Here is a 25,783-nt window from a genome sequence, read left to right as displayed (position 1 = left end):
ACCGGTGCCCAATGTGCGAATACGCGTAGCGGCGATGCGAGGTAAAAACGCGAACGGACGGAGACGGCGAAGCGAACACGACGCACTGGCTCTGTCGGCTGCGGCACGTCCGGACCACACGACGATCAGGTCTTCGTCGGCGTGCGCGCGGCATAATATCCCCTCACTACCGCTACCGACAGCTGTTGGCGGCGGCGTCGGCGTCGGCGACATCGCGCGCGCGTTTCGTTTAATTTTTATTTTCATTTGTTTTTTTTTTCCTTTCCCCTCCTCCCCCCCCCCCCATTTTTACGCTCGCGACTAGCTCGGCTGTTTTCCTCTCAAACCTGTTGATCCACCGCGACAACTATGGTATTATATACAAAAGTACTATTATCATATACAGACACACCACCGCCGCCGACTCCGCCATCAAAGGGTCCATTTACACGTTATAATATTATTAGGTAGGTATTATATAGCATATTATTATAATAGGCAGTAGCCGGTTGCAGAGCCAATATAGAGCTATACCATGGAGCCATATATAGAGGTACCCCTACCATTAATGTAATTATAGGTAAACGACGTAGACTGCAGGGCTGCCGTGCAGAATAATATCACGATTTTGCACATCGACGAATTCATAGTTTTGAATTCAAAACTACATGTGTTAGTGTGTTACAAATTGTATTCAAGACATTGCCCCGTTCTAAATACAAATTCGTATTTCTATGACTCTCTTCTTAAGTTTAAATTACATAATTTAGGGGGAGGGGCATGGATTTTGTCCGGACTAGATCAAATTTGATACCCATATAATATTTCAGTATAAAAAAGTGTAATTTACTTTAATTCTTCAAAAAAGTTTCCCAGATTTTGCGTGCATATAATTACCTATACAGTATACATAATACCCCATGGTTTTTTTAGTACATTAATAATTCACAGCCCTATAGTTAAAAGTGTTTCTAGTTTCTCGTTAATATATAAGTATTTCCTAAATTCTTCTTTCAACCGTCGTGCATATTCGGCTTAGTAATTGTAACTGTCATAATTACTTGTGACCTAGAACTGTTGAATCATTTAAATGTATAAGACCTACAAAGTGATCCCTGCCATTTTTCAACGCGCAATTTAAACAGTCTTATAATTATATGGCACGCAGAGGTCCACTGCACATGCAGACTTTTAAAACACATTCAGACAATTACATGTCAAATGAAAGTATTTTATTCTTTCTAAAAGTGTTTCACATACCTAAACATTATGATTATGTAAATCATCGTCAAATAAAATAATAATATATTATGATGTACCCATATTATATAAATTTAAATCACACATTTATCACAATACCACATCAATCATAGTAGTTGGCAATAATTGCAATATTTTAACCAGATGTTTTGTTCAAATCATAGGTATTTCGCGTGTAGTACATTATCGTGAACAAATGACATAAAGAAAATATTTATGAAAGGGTGGTCAATAAAATAATAACATGTAAAGGTAGCAGAATATATTACACTTTTAATAATACTCGTTTTAGTATGTAGGTTTTTTGTTTATGTTTATATCATGCGTATAGTTAGGTAATGATGTAATAGGTATCATACATTATGATTGAAAATAGTTAATGAATGTTAAGTATACATTAAAACTATAATAACCTTTAAATTGCATACTGCGTTTTAATATATAGTAGTAAAATAACATTAAAAAAGCTTAAATTTAGTAAAAAATAAAAAATGATAAACGATGAACTTCATTATATTAGTTGCAGTTATAGTTAACATCTCCACATACCTATAGAAATAATGGTTGTTCAAATACAGCAAGAAATTCAAAAAGTGTTCTAAAATTGTTGATGTCGGATGTATAGTGAAATGTAAGCAAATAGGACTGCAGTTAATTATGATACTAACTGGTACCTAGGTATATTTACGTTGTTCAACATTAAATAAATATTGGTGTTCAGCTTGTTCGAAGTTTTATTAAATTCGATGGAATTATAACGTAAAAACTTGGTAGTTTCAAAATTAAAATAAACGTTTAGTAATATCTTAAAAAAATTGAATTTTCATTAAACAAAAAAATCTAATAATAAAACATCGACAGAAGGTGCACAACTATAACAAATTACAAAAGTGTTACAACAATTTACATATTATTTTATTATTTAAAATGTGGGGCAATATTTATGGTTAGGCATATTATGTTATGATATTATTATTATGCAATAGGTACTATAGGCGTGGCACTATATTCATCATAACGCATAGAATTTGGTATAATATAGTTAATCGTTCCAAACAGGATGTAACGCGCGCACGTAATGTGCAGTCAAAAATGCCTCATGTAATTTTTAAGAAAACGCCTATCCACCTACCTATATATAAGTGATATATATTATATACCTATCTACCCCCCGACTTAGTGTTATGACATTTCTTAACAACAGCATTTCCAAAATTGGCATCTATAATATAATCTATGTTGCATATTATTATAAATGTGCAATGCTTACTTGTGTGCTTAGAACCGACCTCGTTGCGCAAGTTCTCCGTCAGGTTGTTCTGCGGGTTTTTCGCCAAATCGAATGCATCGTATCTAATACTCGCATTTCCTTTGAACATCTCCACCAGAGTTTTTGTCATCAATCCACAAGACTGTTTTCCAGATACTTTCCAGTAGCCATCAATGTCGTATATGAGTAATACGTTCTTCCACGAATACCTAAAAAAACCCTTTCAAAAACGTTCATTTAACTCCCGTGTTGTCGCGTACACTGCTGGAAGTTACACCACACCGGTAGTGGCTACCTGTTTAAAACGCTGAGCACCACGTCCGCTATGTCCTGGAAATCTAACGTGCCTGTACGCACTAATAGGAAATACTTGCTTTTGGGATCTCGTTTGTCCAATGAAAAATCATTTGTAAAACCACCCGTCGTGAGCAATGGTGCATTCCAAAACTTGATCATCCGGGCAACGAGATCTAAAAACAAACATAATAAATACTTGAAAAACAGTTGAAATTTTAATTTTAAAAATCAATTAAAATCCATTTAAAGCGTATAACTGGTTTTTAAATGTATTTAAACTATTATAGGTAATGTAATCACCACCGGCGCACACCAGGCCATTATTAAATCATTGTTTTTTTTAATTTACAATTATATGATAAATTATAAATATCTATATAATGTAAGTTTAAATATTAGACATAAATTACATAAATGTATATTGTAAGATATCATTAATTATTTATTTAAATTAATGGATACCTACTGTTATTTTAAAATATTTTACTAAAAATATTCCTTGTTAGCTGTCTTGTAAGTATAAACTATAGACTTATTAGTACCTAACCACTTGAGGTTAATAGAACAATTCAATTCAGTATTTACAGATTATCATTAACAGTAGTATAATTTATGATCACATATTATAAATATATAATATTTTAATAAGTAAATAACTATGCAATGTCTTATTTAAACAATTATTTTATACAATATTTAGAACTTAATTTTGAAGTAGGTACCTCAATAAAACTAAATCACTTAAAATGCATTAAAATAATGGAAACATGTGTCATGTACTTGTGTATATTGTTTATACAAACATGCAAAATATACTATTTTAAATTACGTTATTTAACAAAAAAATGCTTTTATTTGAAATACATAAATCTTAGTTAGGTAATAGTAAACTAACAAAAAATGATATGTAACTTTTTTTTATAAGGAAAATTATGATAAAATTACATCGAATAATACTTTGTTTGAGAAACTGGTCTTCTTTAGTGTCTTTATCGATAATTTAATGCCATTTATTTTACTTACCATAGGGTTACATTTCTATACAATAGGAAAACACAATTTTTAACTGCTGAATATAGTTTAGCTATGGCTTACATAGTTTAGTGCGTAGGTTAGTAGGTTAATTAATATTAAATACACCAATATTATAACAGTAAGCGTGTATCATAATTTTGGTATATTTAAAAAATGTATTAATGTAAAATTCTTAACTTATTTCTTACTAAAGTTAAAAATTATTTTAATTGTTGACTTATTAAATTGTGTCATTGACTAATTCCAAAGTTCTATTAAAAATGTCTTTGTTCGTCTGTAATAAATAAAAGTTTTATTTATTTTAATTTTTAGTCCAAAACCTTGGGTTATATTACAATGTTATATATACACGCAATATTTTGAAAATAACTTGTTAACATTTAATTTATAAGCCTTTGACGTTTGAAGTACTTGACAAAAAATATGATTTATTATAAATAATAAATTAGTTTCACTCATTACAATTCCATAAGTCACTGCTTTCAAATGTAATACGGCAACATAAATATAATACAACATTTATATCATTTAAATACACTCGCTTAAGTAACTCGCCCAAAACAACAGTCTGCCCATTACGCATAACGTGCGTGGTGTTTAAATTGAATTGTTCGTATCTAATTTCTGCCCTAAATTGTAAATTTACATAAGTAATAATCACGATGTTGTTAACATTTTATACAATTTTCAATTTGTAACAATTAATAGGCATACAGATTTGTCGTAAATAGGTATACCTATGTGCTTAATAGTCAGCAGATAATGGAATAAGTTATAGTTTTTCCATCTTGATACATATTTGAATAAATCATTATTTATTTTACAGCTTATAATATAACCGACTTAACTGCTTGATTGGTTGGTTTAGTCGATTCAAACAACAATTGAAGAGAATAAAGGGGACAAGCTACCCCACACGTTTCGCTACTGGTTAAATAATTACCGGTAAAATGGTCCACTGGATTTATGAAAACATGTATTAGAGAACAACATGTAACTTTCAAAGAAAACGTTTAAACATAATTTAACTTACATTAACACTATGTATAAATCTATTATTCTAGTATCTAATGCAGTTTTAATGTAACCAATATTTACATAATATTATTTAGTCTTCCTTTAATCCAAGATAAATAATATTCCGAAATGAACTCGATAACGGGACACTTGTAAACATATTATTATTATTATTACTAATACCACAGTAAAAAATAATGTTGTATATTTGCATTATTTAAATCTTATTATAGGTTCTATATTTAACTGTAAGCCATGATCATTATTTTATTCACATAAATCGTTACGATTATATTATTCTTCGTAAGACCATTTAAAAAAAATTAAATCGTTATTTGTTTGTTATCATAATAATATATTATTTAATATTAATATTACTGATATCAGTAAAAGTTTATAGAAGAATAACAAATTAACTGCGTTTTAATAAATAAATTTAAAATATTTTGAAAATGTAAACCTTTTTATTAATACATTATTATAAATATAGTAAGCATACAACTAAATAACAATGTTAATTATACTATGTTTTTGAGTAAAATTGTTAATCTTAGGTTAACTCAATTTTTTTCAACCTACAATAATAATATATTATGGCTTGCATGAAATATCAGACAATTTAGTTACATCCTTGAACTTAGTGGCACGTGAGTAACAGATTTCATATAATCTTATTCAACAACTTTTTTGACCATTTGTTGGACATTATTGTATGTTCTTACAATTTATTGGACGTTCATTAAATAGTTATTAGTAATTTTCCATAATGACCACTAAGTCACACCAACGGCCAACCATTCGTCAAAAATCTAAATTGTTCACTACAGTTTGTTGGACATAGATTTTATTTTATAAATACTGTTCAAATATGTTAATGCCGTTAATGTTATAATATACCTACCACGTTCGTATGCTATATACACCCTTTAAAAAATATAATAAAATAATAGGGGTTAACTCCGATAAAATATGTGCAAACTAATTAAAAATAATATCACGCACACACATTTTTACAATTACGTTTATATGGCTGTACAGAGTAAAAATAATTAAGTCTCATACAATTTGAACATTGTAGAACTAATAGTACTTAGATAATATTAATCCCGTAAACACTATATTTCAATCGCGTACTAAAGCAATTCTTATTAGTAGAGCCGGACAAGATACATGGACTGGATCGAATATATAAACGCAAGACTACAGTATGTAGGGTAATGCCATTAAAGTAAGTAGTGACTATAGGTTCCTTAGTAGGTACCTACCTACCTATAGTTTATGACGTATTATATTGCTCGTCTTAAGCCATTTCAAATTGTTTTATTTTCATATAATTTTAAATTATGACTGTTCCGATACCGATAAAAAAAAACCAATAAAGGTAACTACTGTGTTTAAATATAATAATTATCAATGTTTTATAGTTTGTTTTATAATAATATGTAATATTTTAACTTTTAAGACTGTAAATTTAATTCTTTAACCACCTACATTTTAGCTTAAATACATTTAAAACTTAAAGCAGTACATCTATATGATTTCGTTTTCAATTATTTACTAAAACATTACTAAATTTATAGTGCTCTGAAATAAACAGTAAAAAGCTTTATAAATTAAATGGAATTCGTCAGGAAAAAACCATAGATGTTTTTACTAGGTATTTTTAAAAGCTCGTTCCAAAACCAAATATAATATGTATTTACTCTTTATATAATATACGGTTAGATATATTAATCTAACAGTAACGAGTTGTATATGTAACATCAATACTCAATTATTGTAAACTGTTCTAACAGTTTAGTTAACTTTTTTATTATTCCTATTTATTATTAATTATTATAAAATATTTAGTACTAAAATGATTGAATAACACCTAGTTTATATAAATAATACTTTTGAATTGCTTTTCTGAAAATCACTTTCACTTACAATATTATTCTAAAAACGACTAATATTTATAAATACCAACGTACAAGTTACAATAGTAAAACACAATAAGACCGCTTATTATGTTTTAATTTTGCTAGGATATAATAATATGTTCTGTATATCCTTTGTCCATATAATATCTCCAAGTCACCTACAAAAAAAAATCTCATTCACTCGTTTATATATTATATATCGTGCAAACTACGAGTGTACTTTTTATTATTTTATTAGTGTTTGTTAGTGACAATGGTGACTACTGACTAGTTACTAAATAAGTATTTTATAACATGAAGTTCTAGGAGAGGAAGTTTTGTCGATCTTACAAGTACCTATGTGTATATTTCAGTTCTCGATGCACTTATTTATATAACAAACCTTCGACTCTTCAATCTAATCTAGTTATTTTAGTACGTTTGTACATGAAACTTTTTGAGTTTGGCTTATCGTGAAGTTTAACAAAAAGAAAACAAGCACACATTATAGCAAAACTATAATAGTACAGCCTAAAATGTACTGGTGCTTGAATTATATGGATCAATGTGGCATGTGACCGATGTCTATAAGCACTATTGACTAAAAACAAATCATTGTTTTCAAATAACGTTCTTGAGTAAGCCCCGGGACACCAAATATTGGTCTTAACAGACTTGTACTAATAGCACATGCTTATGTTTATTCACTATTATTTTTCTGCTTTCCGTAGTTTTAACTCAAAAACTTGAAGGTGAAATTCAAAAATGGCATTTTTTAAGTATCATATGTGCTGAGTGCTACATATTATATACGTCGTATTGGGTAACAGTTTAAAATTTCACTATCCCCGTAAATAAAGGTTAGAAAACCCAACACTAATTATCCACGCCGCTCAAAAACTAAAAGGTATTAGACTCTATAATTTTTTGTATAGTTGTTTTAATTGACATAATATTAAATAAAATATATATTTTCACTTGGACGAATAAAACAATAATATTTTAAATAAAAATACAAAATATAATTTACAGCTTCACAGCTTTATTTATTGTGGACACCAAGTATTATATAAATTTGTATGGACCATTATTATTATTACGTATATAGTTTAATTTGTCATATTAGATAACCATATTGAATATATTTAACTTCGCAGTAAAAAATGATTTTGTATACTAATAACGTATGATATATTTTATTATGTACAGTATACACAAACTATATTCCGATAGTCATCACTCATCTATTTGCATAATGTATGTGTACTTATAGTTATTTATCATAGTAATGGCAACAGTTGAAGGCTCATATGAAATTCAAAATATATATTACCCAATGTCTATAAATAGTACAAATAATACTGAATATTAAAAGTACTTCAGTCAGCCTTATAAGTCCAATAATTGTAAGGCTAATTTGAATATACCTCTTGAAATCGTTATTGGCATAATATACGAGTAACTAATATACATTGGTACCTACATCATTTATAATCGAATAAAATATAGGTACCTATTGAAAAAAGCAGATATTATCTGTTATTCGAAAAACAAAAAACACACACTTCACCGCAATGTATGTAATTAAATAAATGTACAATAAATAGTTTCTATGCGTTTGAATAATAATTATAAGTATTCGTTAAAATCAAAATGTGATCAAAGACAAATTTAACAAATATCAATGATAGCCGATATTGTATAGGTGTGCCTAACTACCTACAATCTACGTCTTCTTTAAATATTACCTAATCCATAAGTAATTCTGTAGAACCTAAAATCTGAGAAAAACTAAATCTTACTAATAACAAATTACCAACTACAGTTTATTCAAAATAATAATAAGTTAAATTTAGTTTTAATAAACCTACAGTAGGTACAACGTTTATTAAAATTGTTTTTTTCTAAAACTACGCATTTATAAGAAATAGTATAATATTATTAATTTAAAAGTCTTTGAATGCATTCTAAGTTTTTATTTGCATCAAAATATTTATCACAATAATTGAAAATGCTGTTTACGAATTTATGACGTTGTACCTTGTTCAGTAAAAATATAGTTTGTCAAAGTTTTAAATTGTCCTACCAAGCTTTTGTGAATTTGTTATTTCATTTTTAATAACTATTGAACATTTTGTCGGATAAGATCCATAAAATGAATAGTTATATGCAGGGGTGGATTGGTCCAGAGTGCTAAGCAAGTAACACCCCAGGCCACTATTCGTATTTATGATCCGGGCCCCAATTACCACTGTCGGGTCCTTTTTCAAATTTAACTTTTACTATAATGTAGAACCCTTTCATAATTTTAGTAAATTGAAAAAAATATACTGGCCCCTAATTAATTTTACATTCTGACCAAAAATAGCCAGTCCACCTCCGGTTGTATAATAGATAAGAATAGTTTTAACAGTAATACTGTTATTTAATGTTTTACTAATTTCAAGAAACAATAACAGACAGACGTTTCAAAATGCAAAGCCATCAAATGACGTGTGTTCTAATTTCTTTAATACAATAATATGTCATAGAAAATTGTATTTATATTTAATTTATCTGTATATAAACATTAGGACCATTTCAGTTTTAGTATTAATTTGTATCTATTGTATTAATTTGTATCATCATAATGTGCAAACATTAACTAACTACTAACTACTAAGTATAGTAAAACATTGAAAAATTCCTAATTTTTTATTTGATGAACTCTTGTAGATATTACTATAATATAAACTTACTAATATACAAAAATTGTAAATATATTGAAAAACTTGGTAAGTTACTTTGCTGTATAGTAGGTGTCTAGTGTATCTCGTTATTGTAATTCAATGATGCATTCGAAAAACTACTCTGAACGGAGGCAGACGGTCAGACTATATTTCAAGTCTCTACGCTTATTATTTTTTGAATAATCACAAATTCCCATAAATAGTTTGAGGATAAATTATTATTTTACGTTTGAATATTCAATGTCGTCCACATTATAACTCTAAACATTTATAAAAGAAAAATTGTCACTATGTATTTTTGATATGTTTTCATTGTGGTAAGAACAATTTGTGATAAACCTTGTATTACATTTCTAATTTCTATGATTTTTTATTCACAATTAAAAATGTTATACATAAAACAACAAAAAAGTCAAAAATTTAAATTTTTTATAAATAGCACAAAAAGAGCTAAAATATTTAGATGATTACAATATCATGTCGAAAAAATTGTAATATAAATATTTAGAAATAATCCAAGTCCCTCACCTATTTATTTTTGAATTAAAACTAAAAGAAACCGATTTTTTGTAAGTCAATTTTGTTTAAGTATTCCTGAGAATCTATTTGTTACCAAAAGCCATTCACAAATAATGCATATTTTATTTTGGTATAAAAGTGTCTTCAGAAACACAAAAATAACACAGTTCATTGTAAAAAATAATAATTTTGACAAAATTTGGAGTGGTTTTACAATGGTGTGTATTTTTTATGTGTCTGTCATCCTTTAGGAGCAGTAAAATGATTTGATTTTAAATTGTTGTGGTTTCTGGTAGCGAGTAGTTGGTACTTTGTGATCAAAAGTAAATAATTTCGGGATCTTTTAAAAATAACCATAACAACTAGGAAAAAAACAAGAATTTTTACACAAAAACAGTTTTTGACAAAATCGATTTTGTTTTTTGATTATTATAACTCAAAATTATAGTAAAAAATTACAGCAAATTTTCACAATAATTTGGCTCTTTTTGTGATATACATGTAATATAAAAATTTCGGCTTTTTTTCGATAAAACCCCGGATAAAACTATTGTTTTTCAATTAAAAATAGTTTACCTAACCTAAGTTGATAATTATTGTTATTTTGTTATTATTTAAAAAAATATGAATCGTAGAAACTTTAAGCATTCCACTACTTCTTAAATAATCATTTTTCATACCTACACAATGAAATGTACAACATATTTAAACTAATTAAAAATTTTACCCTATTTCTAGGCATTTTAAATTTTTGAATCTATTTTTTTAAGAGATATATGACAATTGTATAGAATGTTTGTACAAGATGCTACATCAGTTGTTTTTGTAACGATTTAAAAATCTTAAAAATACCTAGGCACAATTTTTTATGACTGTTTTTGAAATTATTAAATTGAGTAACAGTATCTAGAGGATACTATCCCCCGCAGGTATATGAATATAGGCTCCTACTATATAGTTACAATGAGGTTTGAAAAATATTAAAAATCCTTAGTCACAGTTTTTATTTATAAGCATTTAAAGTTCAAATCTTGACAAAATACGGAAAAATCTCGAAAATCAGCAAATTATTTTGAATTGAGAATTCATAAAAAATTTTCTTTTTAAATCTAAGATTTGAAAATCTAATAGAAGATTATTCAAAAGTTTTTCTACCTTTACCAAAAAAAAATGTCTCCAAGCAAATTAAATTAAATTTTTATGAGCGTTTGAAATTCATATTTTTACAATATTGGATATTCACTCGATTTCTCATGTAGCCGTTTTGTTATTTTATTGTTATTCAAAAACGAATAACTGTATCAATAAAATTTTATTTATTGGGTAAAAAAGCGTGAAAATGTATTCAAGGCTCCTGATATATTGTTACAATAACATTTGAAAAATATTAAAAATACATAGGCACAGATTTTTTTTTATAAACATTTAAAGTTCGAATTTTAACAAAATTTATCAAATTGAAAATTTAATAATTATTTTGTAGTTAAAAATGTATAAAATGTTCAACTTTTATAGCTCAAAATTTAAAACAAGGCTCGGCGTAAGTAGGTTATTTATAAATTACTTTATTCACAATAATATCATCAAATATACTTCGTAATATCATTGGCTGACTGAACATTTTCGCTCAGAATCGTTTTTCTTATACAATGATGATATTATATCATTGAATTCAAATTTAACACCACTCATTACAGTGACCCACTTGTAATCTACTGTACAGCAGAGTGACATCCACTTACCCACTTTTTTTATAAATAATTATCTACTCAGGTAATTGTATTTTTACAAATTGTATGACATTATACTGTTTCTCGTTGCAAAATAAAAAGAATACTTTACTTGTAGTTTTATAAGTAAACAGCAGCATTTTTCAAAACAAAGAGATGTTCCTAAGTGTTTTTTTAAGAGATGAGTTTTTGGTGATTTAAATGTTTTTATTGTCAATCATTTTATATTACTTAGATTTGTTTTTAAAATAATAGACAAACAAAGGGTCTAAAATCTTTTAAATGATAAAGACCACACTGCACATTTCCATGGAAACAACACACATATATTTCTCACCTTCCTTTACTAAATTAATGTTTAAACAACTTACTATGCTTACTAACGAATATTCAAACGTAAACTAAATGCAAATAGGACATGATACTCACATTTGTTATGTCCGTGTAACACATACGTTGAAATAGTCACAAAATATATTTAAGCACAAAAATACAAGTACACACAAAGTTTATTTTTTTATTTAATTAATACCTACAATACATTTAAATTAAAGATTTATTCCATATAAAAAAGTTCGGTTTATAGATATTTTCAATTTTCAATAAAATGGCATTGTACTTGATATGCTGTGTTGACATATTATAGTAGTATAAATGTATAATATAAAATTTTAATATATAAACCGATTGTAATGTTTGAGTTTATTTTAATTTTGTCCTAAGACATAAATAAAACGTAAATATAAAAATCAAATAATCAATAATATTATCATACAATTTTATTGATTGTAAATCATGCGTAATATTGTGATACTATTGAATAGATGTGATGACTAAACATTGCAGAAAGAAATACAGAAGGACTATAGATTCACAAAACGTAAATAGAAATTTTTCTAGCGATTAAACTAAATATTTGATTAAGATCTATCATCTATACATTAGTAATATAACACAAGATGTTCTAACCGTGTTAAATGATTAAAAATAAAACACTGATTTGAATACATATACTTATGAAATTGAAAAATTCTTACTTACATCAAAATATATTCAAACATTTCTATTTTAACGAATTTGTTTAGCCTAATCCTATATGCAATATTTTACTTTGTCTATTTAAAACATTGAAATATGTTTGATATTTTAAACTAAGTACCTTGTAAGTAAGTAGGTATATACAACTTTTAAAATAATTAAGATAATTTCAACTTTTTTATATATTTTCTCTGAAACCTATTGAGAGTTAAATTCTATTAAATTATTTTTTTGTTAATATTTGTAGTTTGCTCTACATAATTTTTGCAACACAAATATTCGTATTAATGTATGTATATAATAATATAATGTATAAAGTACGTGTGTCGTAGGTTAAATCAAATCAAAGAAATACAAAAATAGTTCTTGTTTAAAAAAAAAACAATACTTACAATAATTATTCTATTATTGTTAACATTGTGTTATTGACATTGGGTTGAAGAAAACACTATCAACAATTTAAATAGGTTAAATGCGTGTATAGTAGTATAATATAAAATATAGCATAAACAATTATAATATCCACTGTTGAATTTAATTATATTTAGCTAGGAATAAGAATTATCAATATATTATTATTTTATAATTTAATTAGTGGCAAACTGACGCAGTACATTTACGGATGAATCGTATACTACCTATAAAAACATAATGTGTTATGTCGTTAAATATTGTGTAATTCACGCTGAACACCAATAATAATCCTACTGGTAAAGAAATACCCGTATGTTACCCGAGATTTTCGAGAACGCGAGTAGTAGGTTAGGTAATAGGTATAAAGATTAAAGTTAAGTACTTTTATTTTAAACGTTATACATTTTTAGCATTTCAAACGGTAAAAATATAATATTTAAATTTAATTTTTCTTAATTTTTAATTAAAAAATATTAGTGTACAAATTTCAATGAAAGGAAAATTGCTTACTTGTATTACATAAAATAAATTACTTTTTAAATAATTTAAAATATAAGAAGAAACAAAAATAATCAATTTACGTTTAAGCTACATAAGTTATGTAAAATTATGCAAAATTATACTCGCTTATTAATTCGTGACGTGAGATGATTTCGTTTACTTTAAGCTAATAAAGTAATTCATCAAATAACTAAAAAATATGCAAGTGTAAAAATATTTCAGACACCCTAAATTCATTGAATCAAATAAAAGACATAAATGAATACATTTATACCCATTTAAACTTAAGTATAATTCAACAAATTCATCGCAATTATATTTTAACTCCCAAAATAAATCTTATTTAAATTCATATTAATTATTAATTATGTACCTATACACCTGCAGTATAATATAATTCAATGGCAATAATTACAGTGCACCTACACCTATTAAAGGTACCTGCGTGGATTATATTATACTATTACTATTTATTTATTATACATGAATACACATTCATATGAATTAATTAAAAACATATCCGTTCGGAAACTCTCAAATAATAACTTTTGTGTAGCTATAATGTCGTTAACTGACAAATAAGAAACATAAAAACTTTATAATATGATACTTTCGAGGATCACCAACTGAGACGGCATGTAAGTTAAAATCCTATTATCAAATACATAAGTTATATTATTAGTTTTGAGAACTTTTCTTTTTTAATATTGATATTTGAACTTTTATGGATGTTTAGTCGACTTTTATTTCAGCCCCGTCATAAGAGAAAAAACATATAATAATCCTCAATCGACGTTGACATTCCCATAACAAAATCGAAAAAGCGACGAAATATGTTCAAGAAGTCTTATACTAAGACATGATTTAAGATGTATCGACAGAAAACATATTAAAACCAAAATACTATAAGACGTAAAATCAATAAGTCCTAATCAGGGATAAGGCTAAAACAAGTCAAAAACAACATTGATTATTTCTATTATTTTATAAAACAAATTAATGACAATATAGACACACCGTCTACTGCAGCATTACAAAACGTGAGATTAATTAGTTTTATTAATCGAAATGAATCGAAATCTTCATCAGTAAAACTTTTCCACTTTATTATAGTTTTCCAGAGCTGTAGCGAAGATATAGGTTGGCTTGGCTGTGTACGGTTTTGACTTGGAATTACATGTAAATGCCTACAACTCAAAAATAATGCCGAAAAATAATCCCTCCAGTTGTACGGCGATATTATATAGTTGAAACAGACAGTGAGAAATGCTGTGTAAATCATAAAATATAACGACATTAACCGCCGCCGCACGAGTGTAAACATAAAATTGCAAATTTAAAATCTCGAGTAAAACGATTTCGTATATACAAGTTTAGAATTTCGGACTACATAATATATGGCCCGCGACGTTTACAATGTTTGTGTATTATTATTACAGTAGCCGTCTATATCGAAACCTTTCGCTGTAATATAAAGTTTGCGCCATAGAAATAACACGTTGTTGTTCCGCAGAGACAAGTAAAATAATTATGAGGTGTCTTTTAATCTCCGCCAATGCAGTTGGCTCCAAAGTTGCCATAATTGCAATTAAAACTTCCGATGGCGCGCGACAACGCGAAATAAACTGCAGCCCGTCGGCACGCCGGTCCAACATCTAAGGGGGTTTTGCGTGAAACGAAAGCTGTGACGAGTCGCGAGCACAATGTGAAAAGAAAAAAAAATGTTCTAAAATAATGCAATTACTGATGCTCCGAAACACAGAAAAGCAATTTTTTTTAAATTATTTATACGTAAAAAAAACAAAACAAGTAAACACATTAATTATCACGGTTCGGTTGCTATGTACCTACCCTATTCGTAAAAAAACATTTTAAATTTACTAATCGCGATTCGCGAGTACATACATTTTCACGATAGTGCTCATATAGTATTTTAGTATAATATATAGTACCTATATCGTGTGTTGTGAATTATATTTAAGCCACAGGGTGATTTTTTAAACGTGCTCACCCTATTTTTATTCTTAAATTATACAATTTATTTACAGTGCCTATTCACAATGCATGCATTACGCCAATAACAGATGTATTCGGCTTCTTTACGACCATAATCAATTCCTAAAAAAATTAAAGGCATTCAAAAAAGTTTGTTAAAACTTTTTTAAAAAATAAATACAACTTTTCGTAATCCGAGATAAAATGTTTGAACTGTATGTTATCACTTTATGTTGTGTTGGTTCAATGGTTTCCGACCCTTTCGAGTTAATTTTTGATACCCGAATCGGACCTCATCGCTCAAACCAGAATTACATAAATAATATACTCGCCCACACATTATCGAGGTGTCGTCCTATAAACGCAGTGTCACATGTGAAACGCACCTACACAACTAACTTCCATAACACGCACACAGGAAACCTATATTATGAAGCATCATTATTATATAGAGGGTGGTTATCGAGTAAATATCGTATGGTAAAACCTAGAAAAACCACGATATCTACGTAAATAGTGAAACTGTGCTCATTATTGTCACTGGTTGGAGGCTAATCAAAACAGCTATTCGAAGATAATATGGTCACGATATACATCGGCACATCGCCAATAGGTACAATATTATCTCGAATGATGACTGCTAACCATATAGGTCGGTTTTGGATTCGGAGCGAAGTGTATCCATTTCACAATAATGTATTGGTATTATTTTTTATGGCAAAAAGTTTTTCAAAGTGTATAATATAGATAAAGTGCTGTCGTGTTCTAATATTTGATTTTATCGACAGTCTCAATATTACAAATTCTAGCATTTTTGGTATAGGTATACAAAATAAAAACCAATTTTGTTTTTTTTTTTTTGAGAAAAGGAGTAATAGGTACTCAATTAAACAATAGTGGATTCCATTAAATTTGTATGATTGAGCAAAAGTCCAAACAATTGTCTCGTCATTCGACGAGATATCGACTGAATTACTCATAATAATTACACACCAATACATATAATAATAATATAATATCTTTTCACCACAGACGTATATAGGTTATTGAATATTTTATTGGTCTATAATCATTGCCATAACAATAAGGTGTGCAATGACCTATTTTTTCAGTTATTTTAATTTTACATTAGTAGAGCAGGTAACGTTTATATTGATTTTTTGGGATAGTTAATGAAAAGTATAATAACTAATAAAGAAAGAACTTTAAGTTCCTTATTATATTATAAAAATATCAATAATAATGATTTGGGGCACTGACCCTAGTGTAACAATTTTGAAATAAAAAAAATTTTAAAATGTTAGTTTAAACTATGAAAGGGATTGAAAATAATTTTAAAAACGACGTTTATGTTAGTTAGATGTTAAAGTCGAAGGAGTTTATTCTGTCGCCTCAAACTGGGCCTTACAATTTATTTAAATTGTGATCTATACAATAATAAAATAAAAATTTGGAAAATGTTACTTTTTTTGAACTTCGGTGTTAGCGACACCTGTTGGAGACTATTTAAATACATATTTTACTTTTTTTTTAATTATGCGGTGGAAGGATTTCTCAGCGAATTTCAAAACTAAGCTAAATAGTTTACGGCAACATTGAGTAACAATTTTTCAATAAAAAAATTTTGAAAATGTTAGTTTAAGTAGGAAAGGGATTGGAAATAGTTTTTACAACGACTTTTATGTTAATTAAGTCAAAGGAGCTTATTCTGTCGGCTCAAACTGGGCTTTACAATTTATTTAAATGGCACAATCTACACAATGATAAAAAAAAATTTGGAAAGTACTTTTTTCAAACTTTGATACCTGTTGAAGGCTTTTTTAATACATATTTTACATTTTTTGAATTTTGTGGTGGAAGGAATTCCCAGCGAACTTTAAAACTAAGCTTATAGTTAACGGTGTCTTAAAAATATTTTTACTCCGATTGGGCTATTTATAGACATTTGACATTTTTGAAATTGTTTAGTTTTTTCTATAAATATTACCTGTATCAATAAAAATGTTTCGCCGTGTTAAACAGCTAAAAATGTAATAAAAGGTTCGTGATAAGTTATTTTAATAGTAGTTTAAAAGTATTAATTGTACCTGTATACCTATTAACTATCTACGCAATAATGATTTTTATTAGCGTTTATAGTTTAATATTGACAATAATAAATAATAATCTTTAAAATCACAATTATTTTCAAATTATTTTGTATCCAACGATTTTAGTATTATTTCATTCTAATTCAAACATTTTATTCGTGGGAACTTATAAAATTAAGAATTTTACTATACTATGCAGTATGCAATAAAATTTTAAAATATTTAGATTAATTTTAAAAGTTAAGCAATTACGTATTTGTACCATGAACCTATTCACACTGTTCTACAGAAGATGGTATTGACTCAAAATTAATAACAATAAATATAATATGATAGAAATATAAACTATTAGAATAATTATAGGGGACGGAGTGGCCGAGCGGACTAAGGCGTCGGCTGTGACGCAGTCGACTCGAGTTCGATTCCTCGGCTATGGGCGACATTTTTCTTCGGACAAGTTACGGTGTCTAGAGAACAAGTGTCGCCATCCCCCACCCGGGCATGGCAGATACCTACGGGTGCCCAATCAAAAATTCTGCCAAACAAAACACACACGTGTTCCTCCCCCTACCGACTTAATAACCTACAGTAAACTAAAAATAGCTAATGGCCTCAGCTGCCGGGCTCAATATCAATTAAAAAAAAAAAAATATATATAATAATTAAATATTTATTACTACAATAAATGCAATGTTTTCGGCAAAAATTAGACCGACCTTTCGTTATACTAATATAAAAATGAGGTACTTTAATAGCTGCAATAACACAGTTTAACAATATGTACCAATTTTGCTAGAAAAACGTCATCCAACCTTTTTTTCAGTTATTTTAATTTTATCTTAGAAGGTAAACGTTTATATTGATTTGTTGGAAGGTTAATGAAAATTAATAACTAATAAAGACAGTAACTTTAACTTCCTTATTATATTTAAAAAAATAAAAATAATAATATTAATTTGTGGCCTCAAAATAAATCCTTACACGCAGGCCCAGAAGTTTATAGCCGCGGCACTGTCTATATAATGCTTATAATTTAGTGATATCATAATGATATTACAAAACTGACTGACCGACGCCGTAATCACAAGTGGGTCCCAGGAACAGGTCGACCCGGCCGTTGATGATCAGCTCGAAACCGGAGCGCATGGCCTCGATGTCCTCACACTTGTCGTCTTTTTGCATGAACCTGAACGTGACGTCCGTCTCCCGGAGTATGCCCTTGGCGTACAGATCGCGGACGGCGATGTCCAGCACGGGCATCACCTTGGACAGCGTGGTGATGAACTTGGACTCGGCGGGCAGTATGACGGCCGCGCGGATCTCCACCGGCCGCCTCAGGGCGGTCGACCCGGCGCTCGTCAACGGCAACGACAACGACAACGACAACAACAACAACAAAGACGGCGGCTGCGGCGGTAACGGTAAGACGGCGGCCACGATCGATCCGCGGATCATGGTCGACGGCGGTGGCGGACGTTCGTCGGTGCGTGTATTCGCGGACTGCCGGTAGCAGACGAAGAAACGATAAGAGCCCAACACACGATATGCGGAATACACGGTGCTCGACGTGACGTGGGCGCATACATATCGTCATTATATTATTATTTGTTTGAACACTCGAAACCGTGTTGAGTGTGTGTGTGTGTGTGTGTGTGTGTGTGTGTGTGTGTGGTATATAAGCTAACCCAACCTGTCACGAGCACCTGGCCGACTTATCGTGTGCGCGACTCTCGAAGACAAATTGATAAATCATTATTGCCAAACGACGACGACAATTTTATTTGATATAGATAACAGCGCGGGTGACGACGTGTTTTATTCGTTACAACCATGTAATAATATTATTATTACAATACTATAATATTAATATAATTGTAGTATAATAACGAGCGGACACCGCACCAACGCCGCCGTGGTGGGTGGTTTTCGAGTCTTCGCGTTTTTCGTCACCTATTTCGTCTGCGACACGCGAAAAACGTCTGACAGTCTAGAAATTCGCTATAAACTAGACAAGTTTAAGATTATCCCACATTATCCTGCACCGGGATAACGAACCATGTAAATGATATGGTCCTGCAAACATTCCGGTGCATTATTTTTCACACCAGTTTAGTCCAGCGGAAGACTGTCGAGACTTCGAGAGGACGCCACACCCGCATTCGTTGTCTATTATCTATATTCTACAGTATTAATATTATGATATAGGTACGTCTTACGAGTGCGAGCCACGCGGGACATTTTCCGCCGTGTTTCAGTTCACGCTTTTACTTTCGGTACAGTTTCAATGTTTGAGTGAATAATATTAGAGATTACAATATTTCTGACCAATAATTCAATTTTTAAGCGAAGCTTGATGAGTAGATTATGAGGTCCTACCCAACCTAGGTACCTACGTAAAATGTTGCAGTATAAAATGCTGGCGAAATTCGCTAGAAAATTAAAACGGATTGTTTATTTAATGTTCTTATATCTTTGAGTTTATCCTTTATAGGTCAATATATTCACACTTATATAACAAAGCTAACCGAACCCCGACGAATGATATTATAGTTATGACGTATTGGTACCGATATAATAATATCAATAATAATCTATTGTGTCTTATAATATTATGTTAAAATGTTAAATGTAACGCCGTAGCGGTGTCGTGTGTCGATTTTCTGCGGATGGACCGCCGTCACCGTTACACGTGTCAGTTGTGCACCGAAGGGGGTGGACTTCGGGTCCAGACCTACGTCCTACACCCCTGGTTCCAGCATAATACTTTGTTAATAAAAAACGTAGGTATACAATTTATTTTATTTTACCAACATGGGAATTAAAATATAATGATTAATACCAGTTTTATCAAGGGCGGATGTAAGCCTATTGGGAAATTTATCCTAACTGTTGGTGGTCCCAAGGTCCTAAAGAAAAGAACTACGGGTTGTTTTATGCATTTTACTTACAACTTTTATAGTAGGTATAGTATCTATAAAAAATGGTTGTTCGTTATTTTAATTGGTAAAAATGAACATTCCTTTTCAAAATGAACATTATATTGTTTTTCATTCCATATGATATTAAATAGTTTTGCTTGAATGAAATGAATTGGAAGAATGTCTGCGTGAAACAATCTAAGCCTAGCGATCATGTCTGGTTAATTATATATACCTAGTCATGTTACATTGTTACCTCAAATAATAAACAATATTTAATATATATACAACTGGCGGCGTGCAAATGACAACTTATACCTATAGACGCAACAAATAGTAAGTTAGTACCAAAAACATTTTTAATATTGTATAAATGTATGAAATAGACATATTATGTTGTAAAATTAAAAATACATAATAATATGTTCAACAAATTGTTCGCATTATTTTTGTGGTTCAAAAACAGTTATGGGTGATGTGTTATTTGAAGTGCAATTTTCATGTGTGACCTTTTTCCCACAAAAAAAAGCCTATCCACCCCATAATACGATATTGTTATAATATTTACTTATTGTGCAGCTATCTAAATTATGCATGATATGGGGATACATTTTTTTATTGGAAACCCTCCCCAGTGTCGGTCTGGCTCACTCAGCTACCCTCGGATATTTTTTCAATATCGGAGGGCTCATAATATAGCCAAAAGGAGAACTGTATATTTAAATCACTTATGAGTTGTGAGTGGGGAAATTTCAAATTCCCTTTGAACTAACGCTAACGTTTGGTTTATTCAACCCGCCGTTTTGCGTAGCATAAAAGACGTTCTTATAATATACTTCGTGTACATAAGACATGAGTTAAGTGCGAACGAGTATTTTCCAAACATACAATTTTAAAAACTGAACTTTGATCTTCTATAACCCAACAATATCAGTTGGATCCTTTGTTTAGTCGATTTCCGTACACTTTTACGCGTTTATCTTCGTGATTTTATAACCAAAAACCAACAATTGGAACACTCAAAAAATCACCAGTCGCTGAAATGTATTCGGCGGCGCAAGTTCAAACGTCGTTGTAATCGAAACTACAGATCGACTTTTCAAAAGTTCGTGTAGTCCAGTGGTGACCGGCGGGTAATGGTTTGATGTTAGGTGATTATTTGTTATACTATGACTAATTAATATAACATAATTAAAACAAAACAATTCTAAATACAAGTTTTGAAATAAATCATTTTTAGACTCTGATTCTTGCTATATTAGATTCGGGGCAAAGCAATACCAATTTTTGACAAATTCGATTTTGTTTTTTTGGTGCAACTCAAAAACGATTGACCGTCGATCCTTTAAATTTCCCTTAGATGTTAATAATAGTATTTTATATACTTGATAACATTTTGACACTTTTAAAGCCTTATATAGCCATGAAACATTATCGATTTTTTAAGTTTTTCTCAATAGTTGTCAGTAAATAATTTTTTGCTCGATTAAAAAACTTGAAATTGTGATGACAGATTCCTTATAAACTTTTTAGTGTGATTAAAAAAAATTGGGTTTAAATCCACTCTAAATTGTTATGATTAGCTGAAGTTAGAATTTGTACGGAATACGTCAAAATCACGTAAATGTGCAAATTATTTTTCAGTTAAGAAACATAAACAAAAAAATATAAAAAACGTTTTAAAAACTGTCGCCAAAAATTTTTGAAATTTTTTTCTATTAAAGTATTAATTTCCATTCAATTAAATAATATAGCATAGTTTAAAGCGCAAAAAAAATCTCCTTCCTTTTAAAAATCTAAGTAACGAAATAATCGTCGTTTTAAAAACTGTTTTCAATCCTATACCTATTTAAAACTAACAATTTTGAAAATTATTTTTGGCATAATTGTTAGTCGACGGCGCCGTACACTATCTAGCTTAGTATTGAAGTTCGCTCGGAAATCCTTCCACCACAAAATTGACTAAAAGTATAATTTGCATTAAAGAAGCCATCAACAAGTCACCAACACCTAAGTTCGAAAAAAGTAACATTTTCCCAATTTTAATTCTATCAAAGTATTAATCGCCATTCAAATAATAGTATAGTTCAGTTTGAGACGTCAAAATAAGTTCCTTCCTTTTAAATATCTAAGTAACATAAACATCGTTTTAAAAACTATTTTCGATCAATTTTCAATATTTTTTGTTACGGAGTGGTTGACTAAAACCATGATGGACCAACATAATATTATCAAGGCATGGCAAGTTAACGGTTTTTTTTAACTCGTTAAGTTAAGTTATTTTAAAATAATAAAGTTAAGTTAAGTTAAAAGTTACTTGTATATTTATTTTTGTGAACTCGTTAAGTTAAGAGTTAACTTTGAAAAAAAAGTAACTTGACTTAGTGTAAAGTTAAAATTTGCTAATTTGCAAAAATAAAAAATTCCAGACACATATGATATTTATTACATAGTTTTTTTTACGCTCAGGAAAATTATTAGGGAAATTTAAAATGAAACATCACATCAAAAACCCATTCAAAAATTTGCATTATTTTTCGGACGAAATTTAACTTAGCTTAGATTTATTGAAATAAAATTTACTTGAAGTTAACACATTAATCTTGAAAAAAAGTAACTTATTAAGTTAAAAGTTAATTTGGAAAAAAGTAACGAGTTAATTAACTTAACGTTTTAACATAATTTTAACCTTTAACTCGTTAATGCCCAGCCTTGAATATTATATCCTATGTTTAACTAAAAAATATATCATATCATAGGAACCATACACATTTATGTACTGCGTTGTCAAAGGCTCCTAGGTTATAATTTCAAAGGCAGATGAAAAAATTTTAAATCCTTAGTCACAGTTTTTATTTATAAGCATTTAAAGTTCAAATTTTGACAAGATACGGAAAAATCGCGAAAATTAGCAAATTATTATGAGTTGAGAATTCATAAAAATTTTAATTTTTAAATCTAAGATTTGAAAATGTAATATAAGATTACTCATTAGTTTGTCTACCTTTCTCAAAAAAAAAAATGTCTACAAGAAACTTAAATTAAATTTTTATGAGCGTTTGAAATTCATATTCTTACAACATTTGATATTCACTCGATTTCTCATGTAACAATTTTATTGTTTTATTGTAATTAAAAAACAAATGACTGTACATACTTGAAAATTTCACTGAATGTTTATATTAGCATTTTCTATACACCATACAATTTATAAAATATTTTGACTCTTTTTGAGCTGTTTGCCGACATTGTCAGTTTTCAATTTTTTTAGTTTTTTTTTTTCTATAAATATCAATCAAATTTATTTGTTGGGTAAAAAAGCGTGAAAATTTAATATAAGGCTCCTGATATACCGTTCTAATAGCAGTTGAAAAATATTAAAAAATATATAGGCACAATTTTTTTTTATAAGCATTTAAAGTTCAAATTTTGACAACATTTATCAAATTTATAATTTAATAATTATTTTGTAGTTAAAAATTTATAAAATGTTCAAATTTTATAGCTAAGGATTGAAAATTGAAAACAAGGCTCTGCGTGAATAGGTTATTTATAAGTTACTTTATTCACAATAATATCATCAAATATACTTGAATGTATTCATAGGTGTATAGTTAAAAATGCATGTTAATACTTGCTTATTAATAGTTGTTAATAAATTATATTTAACACTTGTTCAAGTTAAAAAATGCATGTTAATAATTGTTAATTTTAATACTACATATAAGTTAGAGTCACAAATTCTATGTACGCCATAGTACGCACACTATAAGTTCTCGAGACTTACTGTTTGTACGGAATTTAATAACATTTCCGTACTCTTAATCGACGATTATCGGTGCCCAACACAGATAAAATATTATTATTTTCGTATACAACCCAGTTGTACATTTAATATAACCGTGTGCGCTAACGAGTTCCGATTTTACAGGTAAAAATTATAGATTGTGCGCAAACAAGTTGCAGCCAATATAAGGTGATAGGTACATACGTTACGTCACAAGTAGGTATTATCAAAGTTGGACATTAACTAGGTAGTTGAAAAGTTTAAGCTAAGCTAAAAACTAGTTTAATTGACTGTAGAAATAACTTAAATTGTTCATAGTTAATTTAAAAATAATCCATCAAGTTAAAATAAAAATCGTTATGGAATTTTTGGTTTTGACGGATTATTTATGTATTAATATTACTGAACACGGTTTTTAATTAATAATTATATAAATACATACATAACACTGGCACAGGGTCAAATTTGGCAATATAGTCAGTAAAATTCATGCTAAAAAAAAATTGGAAAAATTAGATTATTTCATGTTTATGGGGGGCTTGGGTAACGTTACGCCAGCCCCTGCCATATTTTTTGTATAAATCACTCGTAAATAATGGTCATGCAAATTCCGAAAATATTCGTGCAAATTGGTGTTAATAACATAGTAATTAGTGACATATATTTTTTTTTTAAAGTTCGATTGGGGGGCTGTGTAATTAACATTAATACCCTATTACCATAGACAGCATTTGAGGGGACACGAGTTGCCCCAACCAACAAAAAAAATATTGAGAGTGCAAACTTATCATTTTAAATGGATCGGTAAATTTTGATCAATTCCCCCCCCCCCCCCCCAATTAGAGACAAGTGTTGGAGACAAGGTCCAAGAGTCTAATACTATAATAATAGTAAGATATTATAGCTCCGAGGGCTGTAGTTACGATTGTGGTCGTTTCCAAGACGGTGCACCCAATGGGGTCCCCCGTGGCCTGAATGCTTTACCAGTGCGATTTTTTTATAAAGGTTACTTTTAAATCTATGAACACGAAATCAATGTTACTTTAGTTCTCGTACCGAAACATTTTGTTCGATAGTTTTTATTAATTTCTCAAAAGTATATTTAAAGTTCCGATTCTGTTATGGACTTATGAGTTATGGTAAAGTAAAGTGGAAATAGATACCCTCTTAGGCTTTATAAGGGTCTTATATATAACCGTCACTTACCTGATAATTTCGTTGTTCGTTAATATTAAAATGCTTAATAATAATTAAAAACTACTACATTAGAATAGTAATACATCGTTAACATTTGCAATAAAGT

The 25,783-nt window shown here is 29.1% G+C and overlaps 1 protein-coding gene across 1 annotated transcript in view; it reads right to left on the bottom strand.

Moving 5' to 3' along the window:
* Positions 1-19,357, bottom strand: part of LOC132945825 (atrial natriuretic peptide receptor 1-like) — a 340,723-nt gene extending 321,366 nt beyond the window's left edge. Inside the window, 4 exon segments of the mRNA XM_061015608.1 lie at positions 2,510-2,718; positions 2,805-2,979; positions 18,846-19,318; positions 19,320-19,357. Coding sequence (XP_060871591.1) covers positions 2,510-2,718; positions 2,805-2,979; positions 18,846-19,318; positions 19,320-19,357 — 895 coding nt within the window.
* Between the last annotated feature and the right edge of the window lie 6,426 nt (positions 19,358-25,783).

This window comes from Metopolophium dirhodum, chromosome 5 (assembly GCF_019925205.1).
Source record: "Metopolophium dirhodum isolate CAU chromosome 5, ASM1992520v1, whole genome shotgun sequence".
Lineage (NCBI taxonomy): Eukaryota > Metazoa > Arthropoda > Insecta > Hemiptera > Aphididae > Metopolophium > Metopolophium dirhodum.
The sequence above is the reverse complement of the archived record's forward strand: the minus strand, read 5'-3'. Positions and strand labels throughout refer to the sequence as shown.